Source organism: Lagopus muta, chromosome Z (assembly GCF_023343835.1).
Source record: "Lagopus muta isolate bLagMut1 chromosome Z, bLagMut1 primary, whole genome shotgun sequence".
Taxonomy (NCBI): Eukaryota; Metazoa; Chordata; class Aves; order Galliformes; family Phasianidae; genus Lagopus; species Lagopus muta.
Window position 1 is genome coordinate 2311880 of NC_064472.1, and position 20872 is coordinate 2332751.

General features: G+C 51.9%; 1 protein-coding gene across 6 annotated transcripts in view; it reads right to left on the reverse strand.

Moving 5' to 3' along the window:
- Positions 1-20872, reverse strand: part of CTIF (cap binding complex dependent translation initiation factor) — a 103719-nt gene that overhangs the window by 71898 nt on the left and 10949 nt on the right. For 3 of the 6 annotated variants that reach the window (XM_048931589.1, XM_048931587.1, XM_048931586.1), the window contains exons 2-5: positions 13369-13581; positions 10798-10881; positions 3646-3759; positions 584-657 (exon numbers count right to left, since the gene is read on the reverse strand). In XM_048931589.1, coding sequence (XP_048787546.1) covers positions 584-657; positions 3646-3759; positions 10798-10881; positions 13369-13548 — 452 coding nt within the window. In that variant the 5' untranslated portion in view covers positions 13549-13581. Of the gene's footprint in view, positions 1-583; positions 658-3645; positions 3760-10797; positions 10882-13368; positions 13582-14686; positions 18195-20872 lie in introns of those variants that run through there. The other 3 variants (XM_048931584.1, XM_048931583.1, XM_048931585.1) reach the window with 3 other exon arrangements.

Sequence of the window (20872 nt, forward strand, 5' to 3'; positions counted from 1 at the left end):
TTGACTTGTTGCTGCTTGGGCAGGGAAGCACGCTTGTTTTTTCTCATGCTGAAGCAGCAGCTCTGCTCAGCAGCTGCAGAGCAAACACGTGAGCACAGCAGCAGTGAGTGAAAGAGAGAAGGCCAGGAGCAGAGCTCAGAGCTCAGCCTCGCCTGTGCAGCTCTCAGATGATTGGCAACAATCCTATCAGTGCCTTTCTGAGACGTTTGGTGGCAGGCCTCTCTTAAGCACGCACCATGCTTTAAGTACATGCACAGAATCATTACGGTTGGATAAGACCCCTGAGATCCCCAAGCCCAATCCCAACCCACCCCCACCATACCACTGACCACATCCCCCCGTGCCACATCTCCATGGCTCTTGGACACCTCTGGGGATGGGGAGTCCACCACCCCCCTGGGCAGCCTGTGCCACTGCATCAGTGCTCTTTCGAGAAGGAGTTTCTCCTAATATCCAACTAGAAAGTTGTTTGTCAGTGCTTCGTGCCATGGGCTATGGGAGGAGCAGCGATGGCAGCACATGGCAGCACCCACCTGAGCACCAACAAGACGGCCCCACGCACAAATCTCTAACATCAGCTTACCTGAAGGAATCAAAGGTGTTGGCAGCCCAGATGTCAGTGCCCAGCATGTCAAGGGAGCCCTCCTTGTTGCCATTCTAGGAAGGATGGAGAGGTGGTTACACGGCGCAAGGCTCTGCTTTGCACCCAGCATTCCCCACTTCCACATCGAGAGGATTTGCTATGACACACAGATCCCTTGCTAGCTACAAAAGTGCACTTTGAGGCAGGAAGGGGAGGTTTCAGCCTTTGGGACACAGAGCTATGGACAGCACAGCGCAGACATGTGGGCTGACGTCGGCCCCATCCTCCTACCCAACATCCAGTGTGGGCCTGTGGACCCAAAGAAACGCAGACCCAGAGGGCAGGCTGGCATTCTGACCACAAAACTCCTGCTGGTTGATGTGGAGAGGCACTTCCAAGGTGACCTGTCCACCCAAGGTCAAGAAGGGCCACCAAGAGCCAGACGTCCAGGGCCACAGCCAGATGGCTCCTAACACCACCAATGGCTGTCACCAACAAGCACACGGACTCATTTAGCGAAGCACAAGGTGAAAATCCTCTGCATTTCATCACTGTGGTGACTGCTTCTTCAAAGAGCCACGGTGACACAGCTCCTCCTTGCTCTACTAATGCCTCACAGTAGGACACAACCCCACATTGAAGCTCCAATTTTTTCCCAATGGAAAAGCATCCAAGCCAAAACCCTACGTTGCTTCTCATCCTTCACAGCCCTTCTACAATCACCAGGCCCCACGTGTCCTCCCCACAAGCAGAGGGCTGCCCTCATCACCCTCCACAAGCAGACAACAGCAAAGAGGTACAGCATGTTGGGTTTTGTCAGGGCCAGTCACGGAATCAGACTCGACTCAGACTCACGTGGGATGGATATGCTATTTCCTATTCACAACACACTTACTTATTACCAATACTTCCCAGCAAACAGGTTTGTCTCCTCGTAGACACAACACTCTTGCAACACAGGCACAACCACTTCTGTACTTACACCACCACACGAAGCTTTCCTGAGGAACTGCTGTTTTCCAATAACACAGAAAATAATGAAAAAATAATTTAAGAAAAGACAATTTCTACATGAAGTTCCAGACTTCAAGGTCTTTCTCAAGACCAAAGATCTTTGGTCTTTATTCCTTCTTTGGTTAAAGGCATCTTTCTTGCAGACATACCTATCTCTCTTTCCACTTCCGATTAGCACAGGATGCTTAAACACCTGCCAATGAACCGATTGCAATGGGATGTCCCAAGAGCTAAGCATTTGGGCTCAGGGGATAAGGATGGGAGCATGTAAGCAATTGCCATGAAAAAGAGGCCAGTCAACAACCAAGATACTAAACAGCTACAATTTCTGACAAGGTGGGAATGGGTTCCTAACAGCACATTGCAGCCAGTTGGGACCCAGCTCCCAGCAATTAGTGGAAATTGCAGGTCTGCTTCACATGCAGGTACAGGAGGAGGTCAGAGGGGGGTGAGTGCTCAAGCAGTATCTGGGCTGCAGCTCCTGGTCCTCCCTGCCCATGCCCCCACCTCCTCTCAGGGATGCTCCAGGTACCAACCCAACTCCATGACAAAGGTGACCGGGGCCCAGTGACAACGAAATCTGTCACTGACCGCATCACTGTGGTCATTCCAAGTCCCTGCTGATGACCTGACTTGGTAACCGGGTTGTGCCTCAGGTCACCAGCAGATCCCAGCATGCTGCTGAGACTGCCATAGGCCTGAAAAAGCCAATCCTCAATTCCAGGAGAAAAAATAAATTGTGTGTATTTAAAAGAAGCAGCTCCTTGCTCCCAGTTCCCCTAGGAACGCAATTACAGAGGCGAGCAGTTTTAATATGGAGCTCCCCGTGACCCAACCCTCAGCCTTAGATACTAATTTTCACAGTGAAGGGGAACTGCTGCAAATTAATTGAGCCAACAGCAATGACGACTGAGTGACGCAGTGGTGAGAGTGCCATTAATGCTCAGAGACAGCAGAGATCCCTATCCCCCAGAATGGTTCAAATGCATTTTCATAGCATCTGTCCTCCAGATCTCATAAGCACACACTCAGGTGACCAAAACCTACACCCAGAATACACAGTGATGGGGACAGAGCATGCCACCCGCCACGTGGACTCTGCCTGTTTACTTACACATGCAACCTCAGCAAATTCCCCACAAAGTCAGCATTTAGATGCAGGCTGCCCTTTCTTTTTTTTTCCAGTGTCACACCGGTTTCTCCTGCCACTCCTCATTACCATTCCCCAGCAAATCTCTGCAAGTGCAAAATCACGCCCCTCGTGGCACGATTGCAACAACGTGTTTCATCGCCATGCTTTGCACTGATAGAGAGCAGCACCAAGTGATCTCAGTGCTGTGCGTGGTATAAACAGAGGGATTATCCTCTGGCACGTGCTACTGGAGCACAAGTCTCCTCCTCATTCAGTCCTCAGCCCCAAACCACCGCTGCACCACTGATGTTTCTTCACGCTTTCCAGGATGCTTGAGATGCAAGGATGGACCAGGACTCTGAATGCTAGCCACGGCCTTTGGGACAACCAACACTCATGCATGCAGATGGAGGTCCCTGGGCTGAGTTCAGACAGAGAAAGGCCCTAAAACCACGTCAGCAGCCAACTACCAATGTTTTTTGCAAGGCAGGAAAGCTGCCCACCTAGCCCTGGAAAGCTGCTGGACTCAGGGTCATAACGTTCAATCCTACGTCAACCTCTAACAAAGACTCACCAAAAAAATAATTACAGGCATCTCTTAACTTCCCAGATCAGAAGTACTCCGGGATTTCAAGGGGAAAAAAAAGCAGATCTCCTTTGCGCTCAACCACCTGGCTACAGGCTTCTTGCCCAACATCGAGGCACACCTTAGCAGAACCCGAGGCCGAAGGACAGCTGCATTCCTCAGCAGTCAGGCGATGGGTTGGGCACAAGCAGGGCAGCCATTTGCACACCAGCACGCGCCACAGCCCACACGGAGGCACACACACAGCGCACACCACTGGAGGCCTCCGAAAGACAGCAAGCACAGCACACGATGCCAGTGCCCAGCTCGCCCCACGGCTACCAGGTGTACCTTGGTGGTGCGCCTCAACTGGCTGCTCCTCCCAGACCTCGATCCAGAGCCACACCTGGAGCCTGACCCCGGCCGCGATCCTGCGCTCCCGCCGCTGCTGTGATCCCAATCTTCCTGGAACAACAAACAGCTGGCTTGAGTCAGTGTGCCACCCCACACCCAGCAGAACTGCTCAGCTGGCCCAGGAGATCTGCTGCTCCTGAGCCACGCACGCCTGCGCCTCGAGAGCCGTGCCCACGCACCACAGCCCTGTGTCTGCCAACCTGATCTCCTTCTATGATCTAGTGACCCATCTGGTGGATGAGGGAAAGGCTGTTGATGTGGTCTACCTAGACTTCAGCAAAGCCTTTGACACTGTCTCCCACAGCATTCTCCTGCAGAAGCTGGCAGCCAGAGGCTTGGATGGGTGCACTGTGGGCTGGGTGAGGAGCTGGCTGGAGGGCCGGGCACAGAGAGTGGTGGTGAATGGAGTCAAATCCAGCTGGCGACCGGTCGTGAGTGGTGTTCCACAGGGGTCGGTGCTGGGGCCTGTCCTCTTCAACATCTTTATTGATGACCTCGATGAGGGCATCGAGTGCACCCTCAGTAAATTCGCAGATGACACCAAATGGGCTGGAAGTGTGGATCTGCCTGGGGGTAGCGAGGCCCTACAGAGGGATCTGGACAGGCTGGAGAGCTGGGCTGGAGCCAATGGGATGAGTTTCAACAAGGCCAAATGCCGGGTCCTGCACTTCGGCCACAACAACCCCAGGCGACGCTACAGGCTTGGGGCGGTGTGGCTGGAGGACTGCGTAGAGGAAATGGACCTGGGGGTATTGATTGATGCTCGGCTGAACATGAGCCCACAGTGTGCCCAGGTGGCCAAGAAGGCCAATGGCATCCTGGCTTGCATCAGAAACAGAGTTCCAAGCAGGAGCAGAGAGGTGATTGTTCCCCTATATTCAGCACTAGTGAGGCCGCACCTCGAGTACTGTGTCCAGTTTTGGGCCCCTCACTGCAAGAAAGATATTGAGGCCCTGGAACGTGTTCAAAGAAGGGCAACAAAGCTGGTGAGGGGTCTGGAACACAGGGTTGATGAGGAGAGGCTGAAGGAGCTGGGAATGTTCAGGCTGGAGAAGAGGAGGCTCAGGGGAGACCTTATTGCTCTCTATGGCTGCATGAAGGGAGGTTGCAGTGAGCTGGGGGTCGGCCTCTTCTCTCGTGTCATCAGTGATAGGAGCAGAGGGAATGGCTTCAAGCTACGGCAGGGGAGATTCAGGCTGGACATGAGGAAGTATTACTTTTCAGAAAGGGTGGTCAGGCACTGCAATGGATGCCCAGGGAGGTGGTGGAGTCACCGAGCCTGGGGGTGTTCAAGGAAAGGCTGGATGTTGTGTTGAGGGACATGGTTTAGTGGGAGCTATTGGGAATAGGTGAACAGTTGGACTGGGTGATCTTTTAGGTCTTTTCCAACCTTGGTGATTCTATGATTCTATGATTCTAAATCTTTTCTTGGAGCCCTTTTATGTGCCTGGAAGGAACCTTCTCACATTGCAAAGCAACAAAAAATGACCATAAAGATTTAACTATAGTAAACTAGTTTGTGCATGGAGAAAAACAATGCCTCCTACGGCTCCATGACAATTCACTACATACACCCTGCATCCTCTGAAACTGCAGATATATCCTTAATTCCTGCCAACCCAAACCCCATGCCCCAAATCAACCCTTCGTTTGCTTCTTGCCCTTGCTTAGCCTGCTCCCCTTACACCTGACCATACTTGGGCTTCAGCAGCCCAACACTCCACCCCAGTCACTCCTGTCCCTTCAGGGCTTGTCCCTGATGTCCTCCTTTCTCCTCACACTTGTTCTGCAGTCAAACACCCCACAGCTTTCTTGTTCAGTCAGCGCCCCGTGGGACAAGATGAATAAGCCAAAACCAGAACAACCAACCCAACCACCTCTGTTTACCTAAACAGCATAAGGTGCTTGTGGAGAAAAGGGTTTTTTGTTAGGGTAATTGCTCCTGAAGGTTTCCTCAGAGGCTCCCAAAGGGCTTCAGGAGTGACCTGAGATGATTAAAAATCCCCAAATCAAAGAGTGCAGAATATTCAACTCTTATTACGCCAAAAATTTGAAAGGTGAATAATTCTGGGCAAAGCCCATGTCCTGGTTGGGTCTCCTGTGCTCCTCTACCTGCTGGTGCTTTACCCAGCACAAGGGACTGGAGGGAAGGTGTTGGATTTACCAAATACGAGGTAAAATGCATCAGTGCCCATTTCTGCACGGCCCCCTGCCTGCTGCCCATCCTCAAAGCCAGAAAGCACAAACACCTTGTGGCTGCCATATCCCCAAGTCAGCACTGACTCCAAAAGAGGGGAAGCCAACCAGTTTTTGAGCTGTGCACAGAGCAACCATGAGAAGCTGTGGTTGTTCCCACCAGGAAGCACCTTCTTTCCTCCTCAGCACGATGCAACCCGAGCGTGCCAGTGCTTTAAATGCTCCCTTCCTTTTTCCCTTGGGACCCATGTCCCCAGAAGACAAGGACTCTCCCAGCCTCCTCCAACACCCTGAAGATCCCTGGCTCTCAGCAGGCTCCAGCTACCACTCCAGGTCTACATTCACCACCAGGACAAGGAATCTCCATCCCAAATTTTGGGGTTGGAGACCAACACCTCCTTGGGAGGGAGACTGCCAGCAGCTGCTTTTATCCATGCAAATCCTCCCGGCCAAACTCTGCATCCCCTTAGGAGCAGCGAGGCTATATGCGTGTCAACCCTGCCAGCCACCCTCTGAGCTGTCACATCCAACACTTACATTTTAATTAGCAATAATCATATGTTTCACTCATACTGCAATTTTCACCTTCGCGGAGCTTTGCGGTGTGAACTAATTAATCCTGCTTCCTTTGCCAGCTCGAGAGTTATTTCTTCCTGGTGCTTCGGTGCACACTGGAAAATCTCATTTGCAGAAGGGGAAAACTTTCCCTGATGAGCATGCAGCAAATGGAAATTCTGCAGTCCCCAAGCGGTTGTCCTCACTGGAAAGGTGAAGTCTGGTGGTGAAGCCACCGCTGAAGACAGCAGTGGATCCCAAAGGGGATTCACGTTACAGAACATCTCCCACGCTCAAAGCACAGCCTAAGGCAGGGCAGAAAAAGGGTCTTTTTGGGACATGGGCCTCAAGCTGCAGATCTGAGATCTGCCACCAGCATCAACCATCCCAATGCAGCACCTACAACCAAGCTGGACGATGCTCTACAAGTCACCAAGGATTTCAGGCCCTTCTAGACAAATTCACAAGCATGCATTCCAATTTTTTTTTTTTTTTCCCATGGAAAAATAACTATTTACAATAGAAATAGTTATTTTAACGTTTTAAAACGTGGGGAAAATGTTTCAGCTGGGACTAATTTCCAGCTTCTTTATAATCAATGCGTAAAGCTACAACAGAAACAGAAAATCACCCCTGTAAAAAAACACCATGAAGGAAAAAAACAAAAACAACCACGCACAGAAAGAGCAAGCAGTTACAACAAGAGAGATGAAGAAACAATTCCCTTTGCAAATAACTTGTGTCTTGAGGGGGAGTGTTTCTTGACTGCTCGATGCCTGAGATAAGGGCACACTTACCATAGCTCCTGCTCTTAGCTTTGCAAGTCCTCTGTAAAACAGCTGCTCAACAGCTGGTTAAAGCAGGTCATAGAGTCACAGAAGCATTGAGGTTGGAGAAGACCTCCAAGACCCCCAAGTTCAACCTCAACCCATCCTCGCCATGCCCAGCAGCCACGTCCCCAGCTGCCACATCTCCAGCACCTCGCTGGGCAGCCTGTACCAAGGCATCACTGCTCTTCAGAGAAGAAATTGCTCCTAATATCCATCTGAAATTTTTCCTGGTGCAAATTGAGGCCATTATCTCTCAGACTATTGCTGCTTTCCTGGAAGCATTTCTAGTCAGCTGGAAGCACCTCCAATATAACCAGGGATATGAAAGTCACATCATGCCCTCAATCTCAAACGTCTATTTTTTATAAAACGTGTTAAGCCAGCGCATAATCAAAAACCCAGAACAGTCCTGGAGCCAAACAGACTCCAGCAGGGAAGGTGACAATGTCACTTGTGCCAGGACAGGCACAGACACGGATGTTCTGGACAGCAAAGATCACCCTCGAGGAGTTCTGGCTGTAGAGTGGCACCAATCTTCAAGTTACCATGGTAAACTTCCTAAATAGAGGAATGGCCACGAGAGACAAAAGGTCTATCTGCTTTCCCTCTGCAGCAGTAGCAGAATGCACAGAATTGAGGACCAAAGGCACTGGTGACATCCAACGCACCTCCTTTTAGCACACGCACATCCCAGACAAACACTGATGTGCCAAAACCTGGAGGGGATGGAAAGTTATGGAGAGTGTAAGGAGTATGGAGGGGGTAAATCAACCCTCCCTTATAAAGGGTGCTGCCAGAAGCCCCAGAGCAAGCTGAACCTACACGAGCTGAATGGTTTAATTCCTTCCTGGGCAGCCACATGGAGCAGATCTGCATTCACTACACAGAGGGAGCAGCAGCAGCAGCTCCAGAAGGAATGCCACTTAGTGACCGGTTCTGCCAGATCTGCTCCTTGATCACCTTTGAGGGCTGGTCACCTCACCGAGAGCTTTAATTGTTCCCAAGGCAGGGCTGCACCAACCTGTACTCCCTGGCAGAGCCTCAAAGTGACTCCCTGACTTTCGCCTTCTCTTTCTCTGTTGTGAGTGAGACAAAGCAAACAGCTGTGTCTGGCTGCACCCATTTGCCCCAACAGCCCTTCAACGTGACAGCCAAGCACAACCCAAAAAACGCCATAGAAACAGAGTCAATCATCTTCACATGTTAACACCACTTCCTACGGCTGGAAGCTTATCAGACAGGGGTTTTCATGTTCAAAAGAGTCATTGGGAAGCATCCTAAGGGATGACGTGGGTCTACTCCAACCCCACGGCACCCCCAGCACTCGCACACCCCCATGGCTGCATGTCCCCAGATGCCCCCTGCCTGTACAACGCAGGGACACGTCGTGCAGCATTTCCCATGAGCAGCATTTTGACACCAGCACAGCACTGAGCACCTCTGAGTCGCTGAGGATTCACGTGGACGAGCTTTGGTTTGGTGGAGGCCTGGGAGCTCCTCCTACCTTTGGCATCATCAAGGCTTGGGTTCACGGACAGCACGACCCTCACTTGGAGAAGCCCCCAAGGCACCTGGTCACGCTACGAGTCCCCACAGCATGTGGAAGGACATGGAGACGGCCATGGAGCTGCTGCCAGGCTTCTCACACCCAAGAGCTCCATGGATCTCTCCAAACACAACACACCACAAAGCCTTTTGCTTAACGAACCGCCCTCAGGAGCAGATCAGAGCTTCGGCCCCACGAGGGGAACGCAAATGGTGTACGACATAAAATCTTCCCAGCGGGTGTTTTTAGACAAAAAATAAAATCTAAGCATGAGAAGATTTGAAATGCTGCCATTATCCAACCTTCCCTCGTGCATCCTGGCACAAGCAGTACCTCGTATGTACCAACAGGGTACGTCTTCACCCCACAGACCATTGGTTTCCACCCCAAAGGACCCTCTGGGGGCACTGCCCAGCGCACTGCAGGATCACCACAGGGCTCAGTGCCATGCTGTGCAGCAAACCAAAGCGTTCCCGGGAGAACTATAGCTGAGCAGAATGCAACTGTGAGACTGGGCTCCCCTCAGCACACCAGGACTTCATGCAGCGTGTAGCTCCTCTCTGGTGCCAAGGAAAATTTGTTCCTCGCTGTTAAAGGAAGCCCAACACGGAGAGAGATAATTACGAGCTCTGCTGCAGGCTGGGAGAGAGCCCAGACGTGGGGAAAGCAGAGCACAGAGCGCAGCCTGGGCATACATGGATGTTAGCTGTGCTCTAGCTTCCCCTAGGGCAGCCATTGCCAATAGTCTGTGTATATATATATATATATATATATATGTATATATATATGGCCACGGTATGAAGGGATTGTGCAGATATCTTGCTGGCCACCAGTATCAGCTGGGGGTAATCCCAGGGCAGACAGTGGTCAGCCACCCCTAGTAACTACCTAGCTGTTAAACTGATGGAGCTCGCCTTCGCATACGTTCTTTGGGATTGGTAAACCTTACGTAGAAGTACGGTGCTTTTGCATAACGTATCTGGCAAGATGCTCATCTCCTTTTGGTGGCTTTCGGTGGCAGAGCAGAGGGAAAAGGTGTCTCAGAATGATGGGATGGTTGGGTTGGGAGGGTCCTTAAAGACCACAGAACTGGTCTGATCCCAGAATAGCTGGGTTTGAAGGGAATCCTAAGCATCCCCAACCCCACCCCAGTCACGGCCTGGCTGCTCCTCACCAGCTCAAGCTGCCCAGGGCCCATGCAGGGCCTTGGACAGCTGTGGAGATGGGGCACCCACACTCCTCTGGGCAGCAGTGTCAGGGCCTCACTGCCATCTAACCTAAATTTCCCCTCTTTTTAAACCATTCTTCCTTGACCCATCACTATCTGCTGATGTGAAAAGGCAGTCCTTCTCCCTCGGTGTACTGGAAGGTCTCCCCAGGATTCCCTCTACTGCAGACCCCCAGCTTCCTCAGCCTGCCCTCAGGAGACGTGCTCCAGCCCTCCAAGTATCTTGGTGCCTCCTCTGGGGCCCGCTCTGGCAGCCTTCCTGTGCTGGGGGTGATGATGCAGTGCTGCACTCACTGTAGCTCCTGAAGCACACTGCTGCTCCCCCAGGCTCGCTGCTCCAGACAGCGCCGCTGGATTCGAGGTGAGTCTGAAGCCCAACAGGCGCCCCTCCAGTTCCCAGCACTAAACCTGGAGGTGTTTCATCCCAGAGTTTGAGGAGATACTGATAAACTGAGGTGTGCAACCACAAAAAAAATAATAAAAATGTAGCCATGAAAGAGAAAGGATGAAGATGCAACCATGTCCGAGCCACAGCATCCCAAAACACTGCTCCTGAAGAATGCAAACATAGAACCTGCATGCTTGGTTTCCACCAAGCCCAGTGCCTTTGCTGGGTCCTCCTGAAGGAGGAACCATCCCAACGCTGAGCTTGCAGTACGGGCTCAGCATTCCCAGGTTGTAGAATAAGGGCAAAAAGCAAAGCTCTGGAGAGGAAAAACTAAATGCTCCCCTACCTGCTTGTGCTGGTGGGACGACGAGCCCTTCCCTCTGGATGGGGAGCAGCTGCCATCGAGCTGCTCACTGCAATCCGCCGTCCACTGCAAAAGGGATAGAAAGGCATTGTGTAAAATAATAGCCAGGCTGGGGAAACTGCTGCATCAGCCCGCAGCAAGCATCACCCAGCAAACAGCACCGTGACTGTGCTGGGATGTGGAGCATCCACAGCTTTCTCTCTGCAGCACCAGCTCTGTTCCAGAACAACAGGGCTCCCTCTGACCAGCAGGGATGATCTCGAAGGCACTGGCTGGGAAATGCTCTGCCCAGCGATGGCCACAAGAGGAACAACAGCAGAAAGCTGGAGATGCTGCTGCAGCCATCACCAGGCTGCATCGTTACAGAGGGTTTTAAAGATGGGGGGTGGGAAAAAAAGTCGTGCCTTTCTGTTCTTTTTGTCGTTTTGAATGACACAGAAGGCAGAGCTGCTGACTCAGCCAATGCATTACAGAGGTGTCTGTACCAAAACAACTCAATTTGGGGTCACTGGTCACCACTCCACAATGAGAAGAAGAGCCACAGCATAACGCTGGAAGTAATAATAACGATAAAGTAACTTTCCCTCTGCAAAGATGAAAGGTTCTGCTTCATCCTTAAGCCATTTCGATTCCCTGCCACAAGGAAGCAGACTGCGGAGCCTCAGCAGCTCGCCCAAAGTCAGCGATTAAGTGGCAGCAGAACCCTGCAGCTAACACAGCTCTCTTGGTCTCAGTCCAGTGCTTAGCCACAAACCCATCCTTCCTCCTGCAGCCCTCGTTAAAGGGAGCCTGCTGCCTTCAGCCTGGCTGACAAAACAGCTCGCCCGTGCATGCATGCTTACTGCTTTGACAGGAGCGCTCAGGAAGGAAAACAAACGATCCCTGGTTATTTCTAACAGAAGTCTGAGGTATGATGAAGGTAGGAAAGCGAGTATCTTTTGGACACAACAGATAATTCCTTCTTAGTGTACGCACGGCTTGATAGCAGCAGGTGACACACGTAAATCAGCCTCGTTTCTTGTCCTACGGATAGCCAGCAGCTGCTTTCAGGTCATGCAGAAAAGCCACAGTCCCACTGCCACACACAGCAGGAAGGATTTGGCTGCAACAGCAGAGGTGTGGGCACACCACCCCATTCCCAACAGCACTCGCACCTCTTGCTCAGGTGTAATGATGCCTTTTCACTGAGCACCACATCTCACAGACCCTGTTCTCTGTTGGAAAGGGCAAACTGTTCTACCACTCCGTGCTGTGCCTCTTCTGAACCACGAAGCAAAACTCTGCTTGTTCATTTATTTCTAATTCAATAGTATTTCTCAACTTGACACGCTGACAACAGCCTGTTTGGCCCGAAGCCCCTCCAAAGCATCACTTCAAACACAGCCATTTCCTGGCCTCGGGTTAAACAAATGCACTGCTAAAGTGCTTGGGATCATCTGAATTTTCTAATTCACCTCTAATGACTTTGATCCTCGATTTGCAGAAGTCCTCTACTGAGCAAAACCTACTTTCAAAGGTTCATCTGACAAGCAATATCTTTATGCCAGGGTTGGGCATGGCACAGGCTGCCTAGGGCAGCGGGATGTCCCCGAGATGCCAGAGCTCACAGAGTGGTTTCCCACTACTCTCAGCCATAGGGTTTGGGTGGTGCTCTGTGAGGCCAGGGTTTGGATTCAGTGATTGTCACAGATCCCTTTCAATACAGGAGTTTCTAGGATTCTATCACAGAATCACACAATCGTGGAGGTTGGAAAAGACCTCCAAGCTCCCCAAGCCCACCATGCCCATTGACCATGTCCCCAAGTGCCACATCTCCATGGTTCTTCCCCATCCTTCCATGGTCAGTGACCCCATCACCTCCCTGGGCAGCCTATGCCAGTGCCTGACAGTTCTTTGGAGAAGTTATTCCTAATACCCAACCTGATATGCTCATCCTACACTCATCTCATGACGAGATTGCTCACGTATCTCTGCAGAACAAGCACTGCCTTGCCATGGCACTTCTCTGCCACTGGGACAGAGGGATCCTGCTGCAGAACCGTGCACCCCGTCCACTATTACACATCTACCAGCACACCACGACACCAGGACATTCCTTCAAACGCCACCACCAGCTCAAGAGTTAAATTTCTCCTTGGGTAGGACTTAAAAAGTCAATTTTTAAAGGGACACAACCATTGCTCCTAATGAAACCTCCAAATCACACCTGCTCTAAGCCATCCCTCTGTTTCCTGGATGTAGTCTGTGGGGGAAGAGGCATTCACCCAGTCCCAAGAGACACCCAAAGGGCACCCATCGCTTCCAGGCACACGTGTTCATGCTGTACACTGCGTACAGCACACTCCACTCGAAGCAGAAAGCACAGAGTGGTCAAAAACCCTCAGGGCACATCCCAAGGCCACTTCGCGATAAGCACAAAACGCAGTCAGCAGACCTTTACCAACCGTTGGCACCCTCACACGTGGCTGCCCCGAATCCAACGTTTCCTTGCATTTCTAGGCTAGAAACGACCCTTTTGCGTGGCTCGGCCCCACGGCTCACGTCCCCACCAACCTGAGAGATGTTGGACTGCGTCTTCTCGCTCTCGCCGTCGCCCTCAGTCTTGTCGCTGAGCAGCCCCTGCACCTGGTACTCCAGCACGTAGCTGTCGATGAAGCGCTCCAGCTCCTCGATCTCCTGTGAGCGGCTGCTGCCCGCCTCCGAGGAGGCCGAGGCCACTGACGAGTTCTCCATCCTTTCAGCTGTGAGCCTGCAGAGCGAGGGGACCTGGGGGAGGAAAAGGACGGAATGTGAGAGCTGCTCCTTGGCTGCTCCCCTCTCTCTTCTCCTCCAACAGGCGTGTCTTCCGCTTTCCCTATACCTGCTAATTAGAGAAAGCAGCCAGCTTGGGCCTTGGCTGCTATTCTCCTATGGTTTACTGCAGGTTGGACGTGTTCTGCTGTATTTCTGCATTTCCAATTCATAGTAACCGGCCTGAAGATTCACTTCTCTCCAGACATCTCCAAGAGTTCCCCCTTGCAATGATGTTTAGTAAACAGCAGGACAGGGTTGGGTGAGATGCTCCATCCCGCCAAGTGCAGCAGGACACCACAGATACCAGCACACAGATGTTCCAGCACCCAAAAGCTCCACCTCGATTACACTCTTATACCTAAGGACCACATCAGACATTCTGTCTGTCCTCCTCGCTACAGAAATAAGACAAGTTTGCCCAGAGCAGCAGGGGTGCCTCATCCCCAGGCAATGGATGGACCCTGAGGAGCCTGAGCTGGTAGGGGGCAGGCAGCCCATGGCAGGCAGTGGGGTTTGCAGGGCAGTGAGATCCCTTGTAATGCCACCATTCCTTCTGGTGGTTCTGTGATCTCTAATGCCCGCTCCAATCCAACCCTTCTGAGTCTCTCTGATCTTTAATGCCCATTCCAACCCAACCGTTCTACTGTTCCGTGGTCTTCAAGGTCCCTTCCAACCCAATCATTCCATGGTTCTGTGATCTTTAAAATCCCCTCCAAGCCAATCGCTCTGTGATGCTATGGTGTAAAGAAAAGCTTCTCCAGCAGCAAGCCAGCATGACTGCAAGCAGTCCAGCGAGGAGGTTTGGGTGTGGAGGTGAAACAGCAATCACACCAGAATCTATTTTTAACACTCGTTCAAAATGGATTAGGATAAAAAAGAGGGGGAAAATCCTGCAAAACAGCAAAGAATGCATCTGTGAGGAGACCTGCAGATAGCCTGGCCAAACCTCCAGAGAGCGACAGCAGCCAAGGTCACGGAGTGCAATGCATGCAGATTTTAGAAACGCTCATACTGATGCTCAATGAAAACAAAGAACAAAGGAGGACGAGGCTGAGCAAACACAACTGGATGCACGTACCAAAATCCAAACGCCTTTCTGCTCCCAGGAGAGGACCACCACCGCCCGGCCCACGTTCAGGACGCAGATTTCATCCCCCTGCCCTCCCTTGCTCTGCACATGTAGGCTGGTTGGAGATGGGTATAAAATTACCCAGCAAAATCTGAGTGAGTCACGTGCCATCCGGATGGGAAGGAGAGAAATCTGTTCCCAGCTTGTGCAATTTGCAGCTCCCGAACTATTTCTCATCTGTCACTGCTGAACAATTGCAGCTTCATTTGGAAACCGCTGAGAACGAGCAGTTCTGGCCTAAGGATTTCGTCTGCTCAAGGAATTATTCCCAAATGTGCCCAGACTGTCAAAAAGGCTCATTATGGAGATCAACATCGCACATTAGCTCCTGAGCAAAATCATGTGGCATGTTAAGAAGGAGAAAAATATAGAAGAGGAGCCCCAGAGAGAGCATGGAGCCCCAGCGGAGGGCACGCCTCTCACCCCATAGCTAATCAGTGCCAATTAGCAAATGAAAAGCGCCAGTTATTAAATGGAAAGTGCTACAGAAGAAGAGGACATCCGGGACCAGTGTTCTGGTCCCCAAGGGCCACACCAGCATGGAGAGATCCCCACAGCCCATCATCGTTCTGCTCATTAGCAACAGGAGAGGTGGTGGAGTGAAAGGGACGGGATTTATCTGAAGCCAGCAAACAAGCACAAGGCTTTATATCCCAACCTAGCACAGCCCCTGCTTGGGGCAGCTGGCTGTTCTCGAGGTCTCTAGGCTCTCCACAAGCTGCCAGCAGCCCCAGCCTTCTGCTTTGGGGTGTCACGGGTAAGGAAACCTCTGTGGCTGGAGCAGGTTTCCCAGCCTCTCTTGGACAAGAAGATCTTGGAGGTCCTTCCCAACCTCACTGACTCCATGATCTCACCTCACCCTTGTACAAACCAGAGGCTTGGAAACAAAACCCCAAACTCACACAAGAGCAACAAAAGCGTTGCAAACTGAGAAGATGACTGAGAGCTTTTTGGAGAGCAGCAAACCCTTGGACTTACGTTGGTGTAGCGCCTTCACCGGGGATTCCCAACCCAGATACACTCCTGTATGATGATTAATAGGAATCAAACTCAAATCTGGATTTTTTTTTCCCCACGTTTCTCCCTTCTGCCTCCTGTTCAGCCAAAGAACAAAGCCTGCAAGCTTTTGGGGTCTAAAAACTGCCCTCCAAACCTTTTCTACAAAGCCCGTGCACTGTTCCTTATTGCTATAAAATATGAAAGTCTACAGATGTGCAAAGCGATTATTACAAGTTAGCAGTGATTAATACTAATTACACATTACAACGACGTTAATAGCTATTATTGTAAAGAGTGATCTAAACGGGGCTCTTCCTAGCCCTCCATTTACACAGTTTCACCCTTAATCAGCAAACAAGCACAATAAGAACGAGGATTTTTTTGCCATCCATACGTGCATCCAACAGACAGCATTCACACAACAGCACCCAAAGGTGCTCCAGGCTGAGCTCCAGGAACCAAGAGGCAAACAGAACGAATGAACCCACACGAAGCAATGGTTGGAAAACCTGCATCTCTTGGTTACATACTCTCCATTAAAACACCCCTGTGCTCATCCTCCAGTACTAAAACATAGCTCGATGCAGCAGCGAGCTGCTCCTAGGCAGGCTGACAGCCTCCAGACCACGACAAACCTGTCTGCCATATGGGATCCGTCAGCCCGTGCCTCGCTTGGAACGGGAGCTGCTTCCCATAAAAGGAGACTGCAGTGCAAATGCTTCACGTACCGCTGCAGCCACCTCTGTGCTGCTGGGAGCTGCTTCCACAGCCCCTGCCACCCTCCTGGGTGGCTTTTCCCTGTTTCAGTAGCACTGGATTAACCACATCTCAGCACTCTGCACAAGACCCTCCTGTCTGCCATGCAGGGTTATCTCACACCCTGAAGATGCTGTGATTGAATCCTCAAAGTAAGCAATACGGCCCCAAATCAATGTCTCCTTTCCCATCAGCTGCCTCACCTGCCCACACTTCTTTCTGGCAAGGCAGGGCACTTGGTCAAAGCCTCCACCACCTCCCTCACCCTGGGTGTCCTGCCCAAGCCATATTTCTGTTTTCATGGCTCTCTTTGCCCTTCAATTTTCGGTTTGACATCTGCATTTCGGTCAGGCAGTAAAACCTGACCTTACCTCACCTGAAGAAACCCCTTCCTTTCTGCTGTCTTTTCACAATCGTGAGTAGATGAGTTCAGAGAGCGGTCCCAGACAGAGATCTGCTCCACCAGGCTCCAATCCACTGGATCCCAGTAAGGCTCTCCTCCATCAGATCCCAGCATGTCTCCCCACTACTGGATCCCAGAAGGGTTTCAGTCCACTAGGTGCCAAACAGGGCTCTGGACCCCTAACAGGTCTCCACTCCATCAGACCCCAATTGGGCTCTCCTCCATCACATCCCATTAGAGCTCCCCTCCAACAGACCCCAGTAGGGCTCCACTCCATCAGACTCCAATCAGGGCTCCACTCTGTCAGACCCCAACAGGGCTTCACTCCATCACTTCACAACTGGGCTCCCCTCTGTCAGATCTGAAATAAGGCTCCCCTCTATGGGATCCAAATAGGACTCCACACCACTGGACCCAAGCAGGGCTCCCCTCCATCATATCCCAAAGAGAGCTTTGCTTCACTGAAACCCAACAGCTCTCCTACATCAAATCCCAGCACAGCTCCGCTCCACTGGACCCCAACAGGGCTTTCCTCCATCAGATCTGAAATAGGGCTCTGCTCCATCAGATCCCAAACACAGCTCTGCTCCATCAAACCCAACTGGGCTCCCCTCTGTTGCATCCCAGCGTGGCTCCCCTCCATCGAACCTCACCATGGCTCCACTCATCAAACCCCAAATAGGGCTCTCCTCTATTGGGCCCAAATTGCAGTGGTGTGTGCAGAAGGATCCCGTTTGGGATTGGAGCTCCTGTTCATTGCCACAGCCCTGGCTCGCTTCTCACCCCCTCCTTTCAATGAGCTCCTGCAGCAGCAATATTTTCTCTTTTAACGTGGCAGAATTCCATCAACAAGTAATTAGTGATATGCCTTCCTCCAACAGTGACAGCATAGTGATGAGCAAAGAGAGCAGCTCCGATGTGCGGAGTGGCAGCAGCGGTTACCATGGAGAAGTAGGAACACTGCACCCAGGTATCACCACATCTCAGACAAGCATCACGTGCAGGCTTTGGATTTGCTGCTCCAATATCCTTCAGGATGACAGCACGTAAAGCACAGCACTGCCAACGGTTCCATCTCGGAGCTGATTCTTTTCTAATTAAGCCTCGAACACCTTGCAGCGAGCGGCTGCTGCTGGATCCGGCCTTGGGCTTTTCAGAACGGCTGCAGCCATGGCTGGCTGAGCATTTGCTATATTTCATCATCTCCCTTGATTTCTTCTACCTGGCGATGCAGAAAAGCCCCACTGACAGCTGAGACGCTCAGCAGCTGCCACGTCTCGGTGCCATCGACGTGCCCGGCATGTCACCGAGCAGCCGGGTGCCACCGTGAATCAGGACGGAGCCATTCCCATTAAAATAAACACAAACAACGAGGAAGGAGGAGGGGGAGCTCCCTGCCCTGTGGGGCTCCAAAGCGCCAGCCCTGCTCCCAGGATACGAGGCAAGAATCCCCTTGTGCTGCGCCATAGGGTCCAGGTGCCACCGCGCAACCTCTGCGGTCTGAGAACGTCCCCACATGGCTGCAGACATGGGGCTCACCTCACCTGACCTCCTCACCACCCCCACCCCAATGCCACCGACCTTGGTAGCAGCAAGACAAAGCCAGGAGGGTGCCAAGTACAAAAGGGCACCGGATCTGACCCAAACCAGCTGCCGATGCAGCAACCCAGTGCAGAAGGGAGCACGGAGAGGCAGACAGCTGCTTGCTTCACTGCCGCAAGACATCTCCTGCAGCTGGGGGGTGGAGTGGATGTTTTCCCTTTGTTACACAAAACCAAACCCCTCTTCACCCTCACAAACAAAAAGCCTCGTGTTACGTCATATCTGCGTGCTCCACTGTGTCAAATCTGTGCGCCTTCCTGCCTGCAGGGAGGATGGTACCTTTGGTGTGTGCTGGGTGCTGCGAGAAAAAGAAAGGGAAAACCCAACAAGGAATCAAAGCAGAGCACACGTGGGATCACGGGCACATCAGGGAAGGTGCTCTTGCATGCATGGAGAGGGCATCTGCACCTCACAGTGCAAAATTCCTTGGCTGGCAGAGAGTGTGCCTCACATCCCAGTGCCACGCTGCTCCCAAAGTGTGTGCTAAACACCCCCGGCAGACTTATCCCATACATTCAACCACACATTCCTACCCCACGCTCATTCACCCTTGCACATAAGGTCTTTTGCAAATAACCCAAGGGGGACCATTATCAGAAAGCAAATCTTTTCTTTCTGGGCACTGAGGCAATATAATGGGCACTTGTGCAGTGAAAAGCCCCGTAATCCTAAAAGACACACATCCATCCCCCGTGGGGACGTCAGCACGGCATGATGGGCCCTGCAGCAGCTCCGTGACCTCATGGAGGGCACCCATCCACTTACAACACACACAGTTTATGGCAGTGAGTGTTCTGTGCATCTCAGGGATGCAACTCACCCCACAGCACAGGACAGCATCCCCCGCTCTGCCCCCAGGAGCTTTCCTGAGTCTTTTAAGTGCCTTCAGTGCTAAGAGACGACTGCAAGACAGCGGCAGCCAGGACGTGTGTGTCCACAAGACCTTGCCAACATTTCAGTGGAAAAGAACAAGGATTGGGAAAACGGGCAGTTCTGTACAGACAGAATGAGGAAAGGTCTCCTACGGACTTATTTCACCTGTCCCTGGGGTAGGACACGTGGCACAGTGTCTGACCCTTGCACACTGGAGCGCATCTGACCTGAGCTGGCTGCCAAATCCTTCCCTTCCCTGGGGCTGACGGTGTCCTCCAGCGCTCCGTTCCCAATCTGTGCCATGGTCTGGATGTGCTCCAGACAGCAGGCTTCCACCCACAGAAGTGACAGCATTTCACAGAAGCGACTTTTATTCCCAACAAACCTGATGAATAATCCCAACGAACCTGGCTCCCTGAGAATGAACCAGCCTGAAAGGCACAGCTTTGCCACAGCCCAGATTACTGGCGTCAATCCTCTGGGCCATTCTGTAGGAGACCGAGGGTTCGATTCACTGGTTTGTTATTTTCTCCATCCCTACAGGGATCGGTCACACCTGCTCTGTTTCCCATAGATCACAAGCGGCCACCTGGCATTAATGACCTTCCACCATTAATGACCCTGTATCCAGGATGAAAAACCTGTGAGGAAGCACAGCATCACCTGAAATGTCCTCCCAATGGATCTTCCAACAGTAATTCCAAGAGCGAACGTGAAGCTCAGCTGGACCACCACACTGCTCCAATGATATCCTTGGGAAGAGCACAGCTCACAGTGAGCAGCAGGTGCTGAGAACAGCAGGATGCCGTGGCCACACATTGCCAATCCCACAGCTCAGAACCTGCCCTACTGCACCCCACTGCGACATGTCCTCCTATGAACCAACCCAGCCCCTCAGCAACCCAGCGCCATCCTTCAATGAACCAGCCCCATCTTTCCACGAACCAGTCTTTAACGAACCAACCCCATCCTTCAACAACCCGACCTCATCCTTCAGCAACCCAATGCCATCTTTCAATGATCTGACACCATCCTTCAGTGTCCCAACCCCAGCCCTCAGTGAACTAACCCAGCCCTCAACAAACCGACCACATCCTCCAATCCCACAAATATCAAGCGGAGGAACTCCCTGGACAGGAATTTTAATGCAACACTGGCCAGCCACCAGCCTTTGTTTTGGGGCTGAAAGTGCATCTGTTTGTGCAGCCACTTCCAGACTGGCACAGCAGTCACCAGGCGTGTCCCCAAAGCCCTGCTGGTCCCTGCAGTGCCACCTCCTGCTCATCCCTGCGGTGATGATGCCGCAAGTGTCGGTGCAGCCATGTGTATCAGCCCGGGGATCGCTGGGTTTGATTAACACAAGGTAAATGAAGCTCAGCTCAGAGAAGTCCCAGCGGATGGGTAAGGACAGGAAGGTTTTCATTAATGTGAAGCAAATGTAGGTGACAAACAGGATGAGTGCACTTTGCTTATCTGTGTCATTATTGCAAATAGCTGGTTAG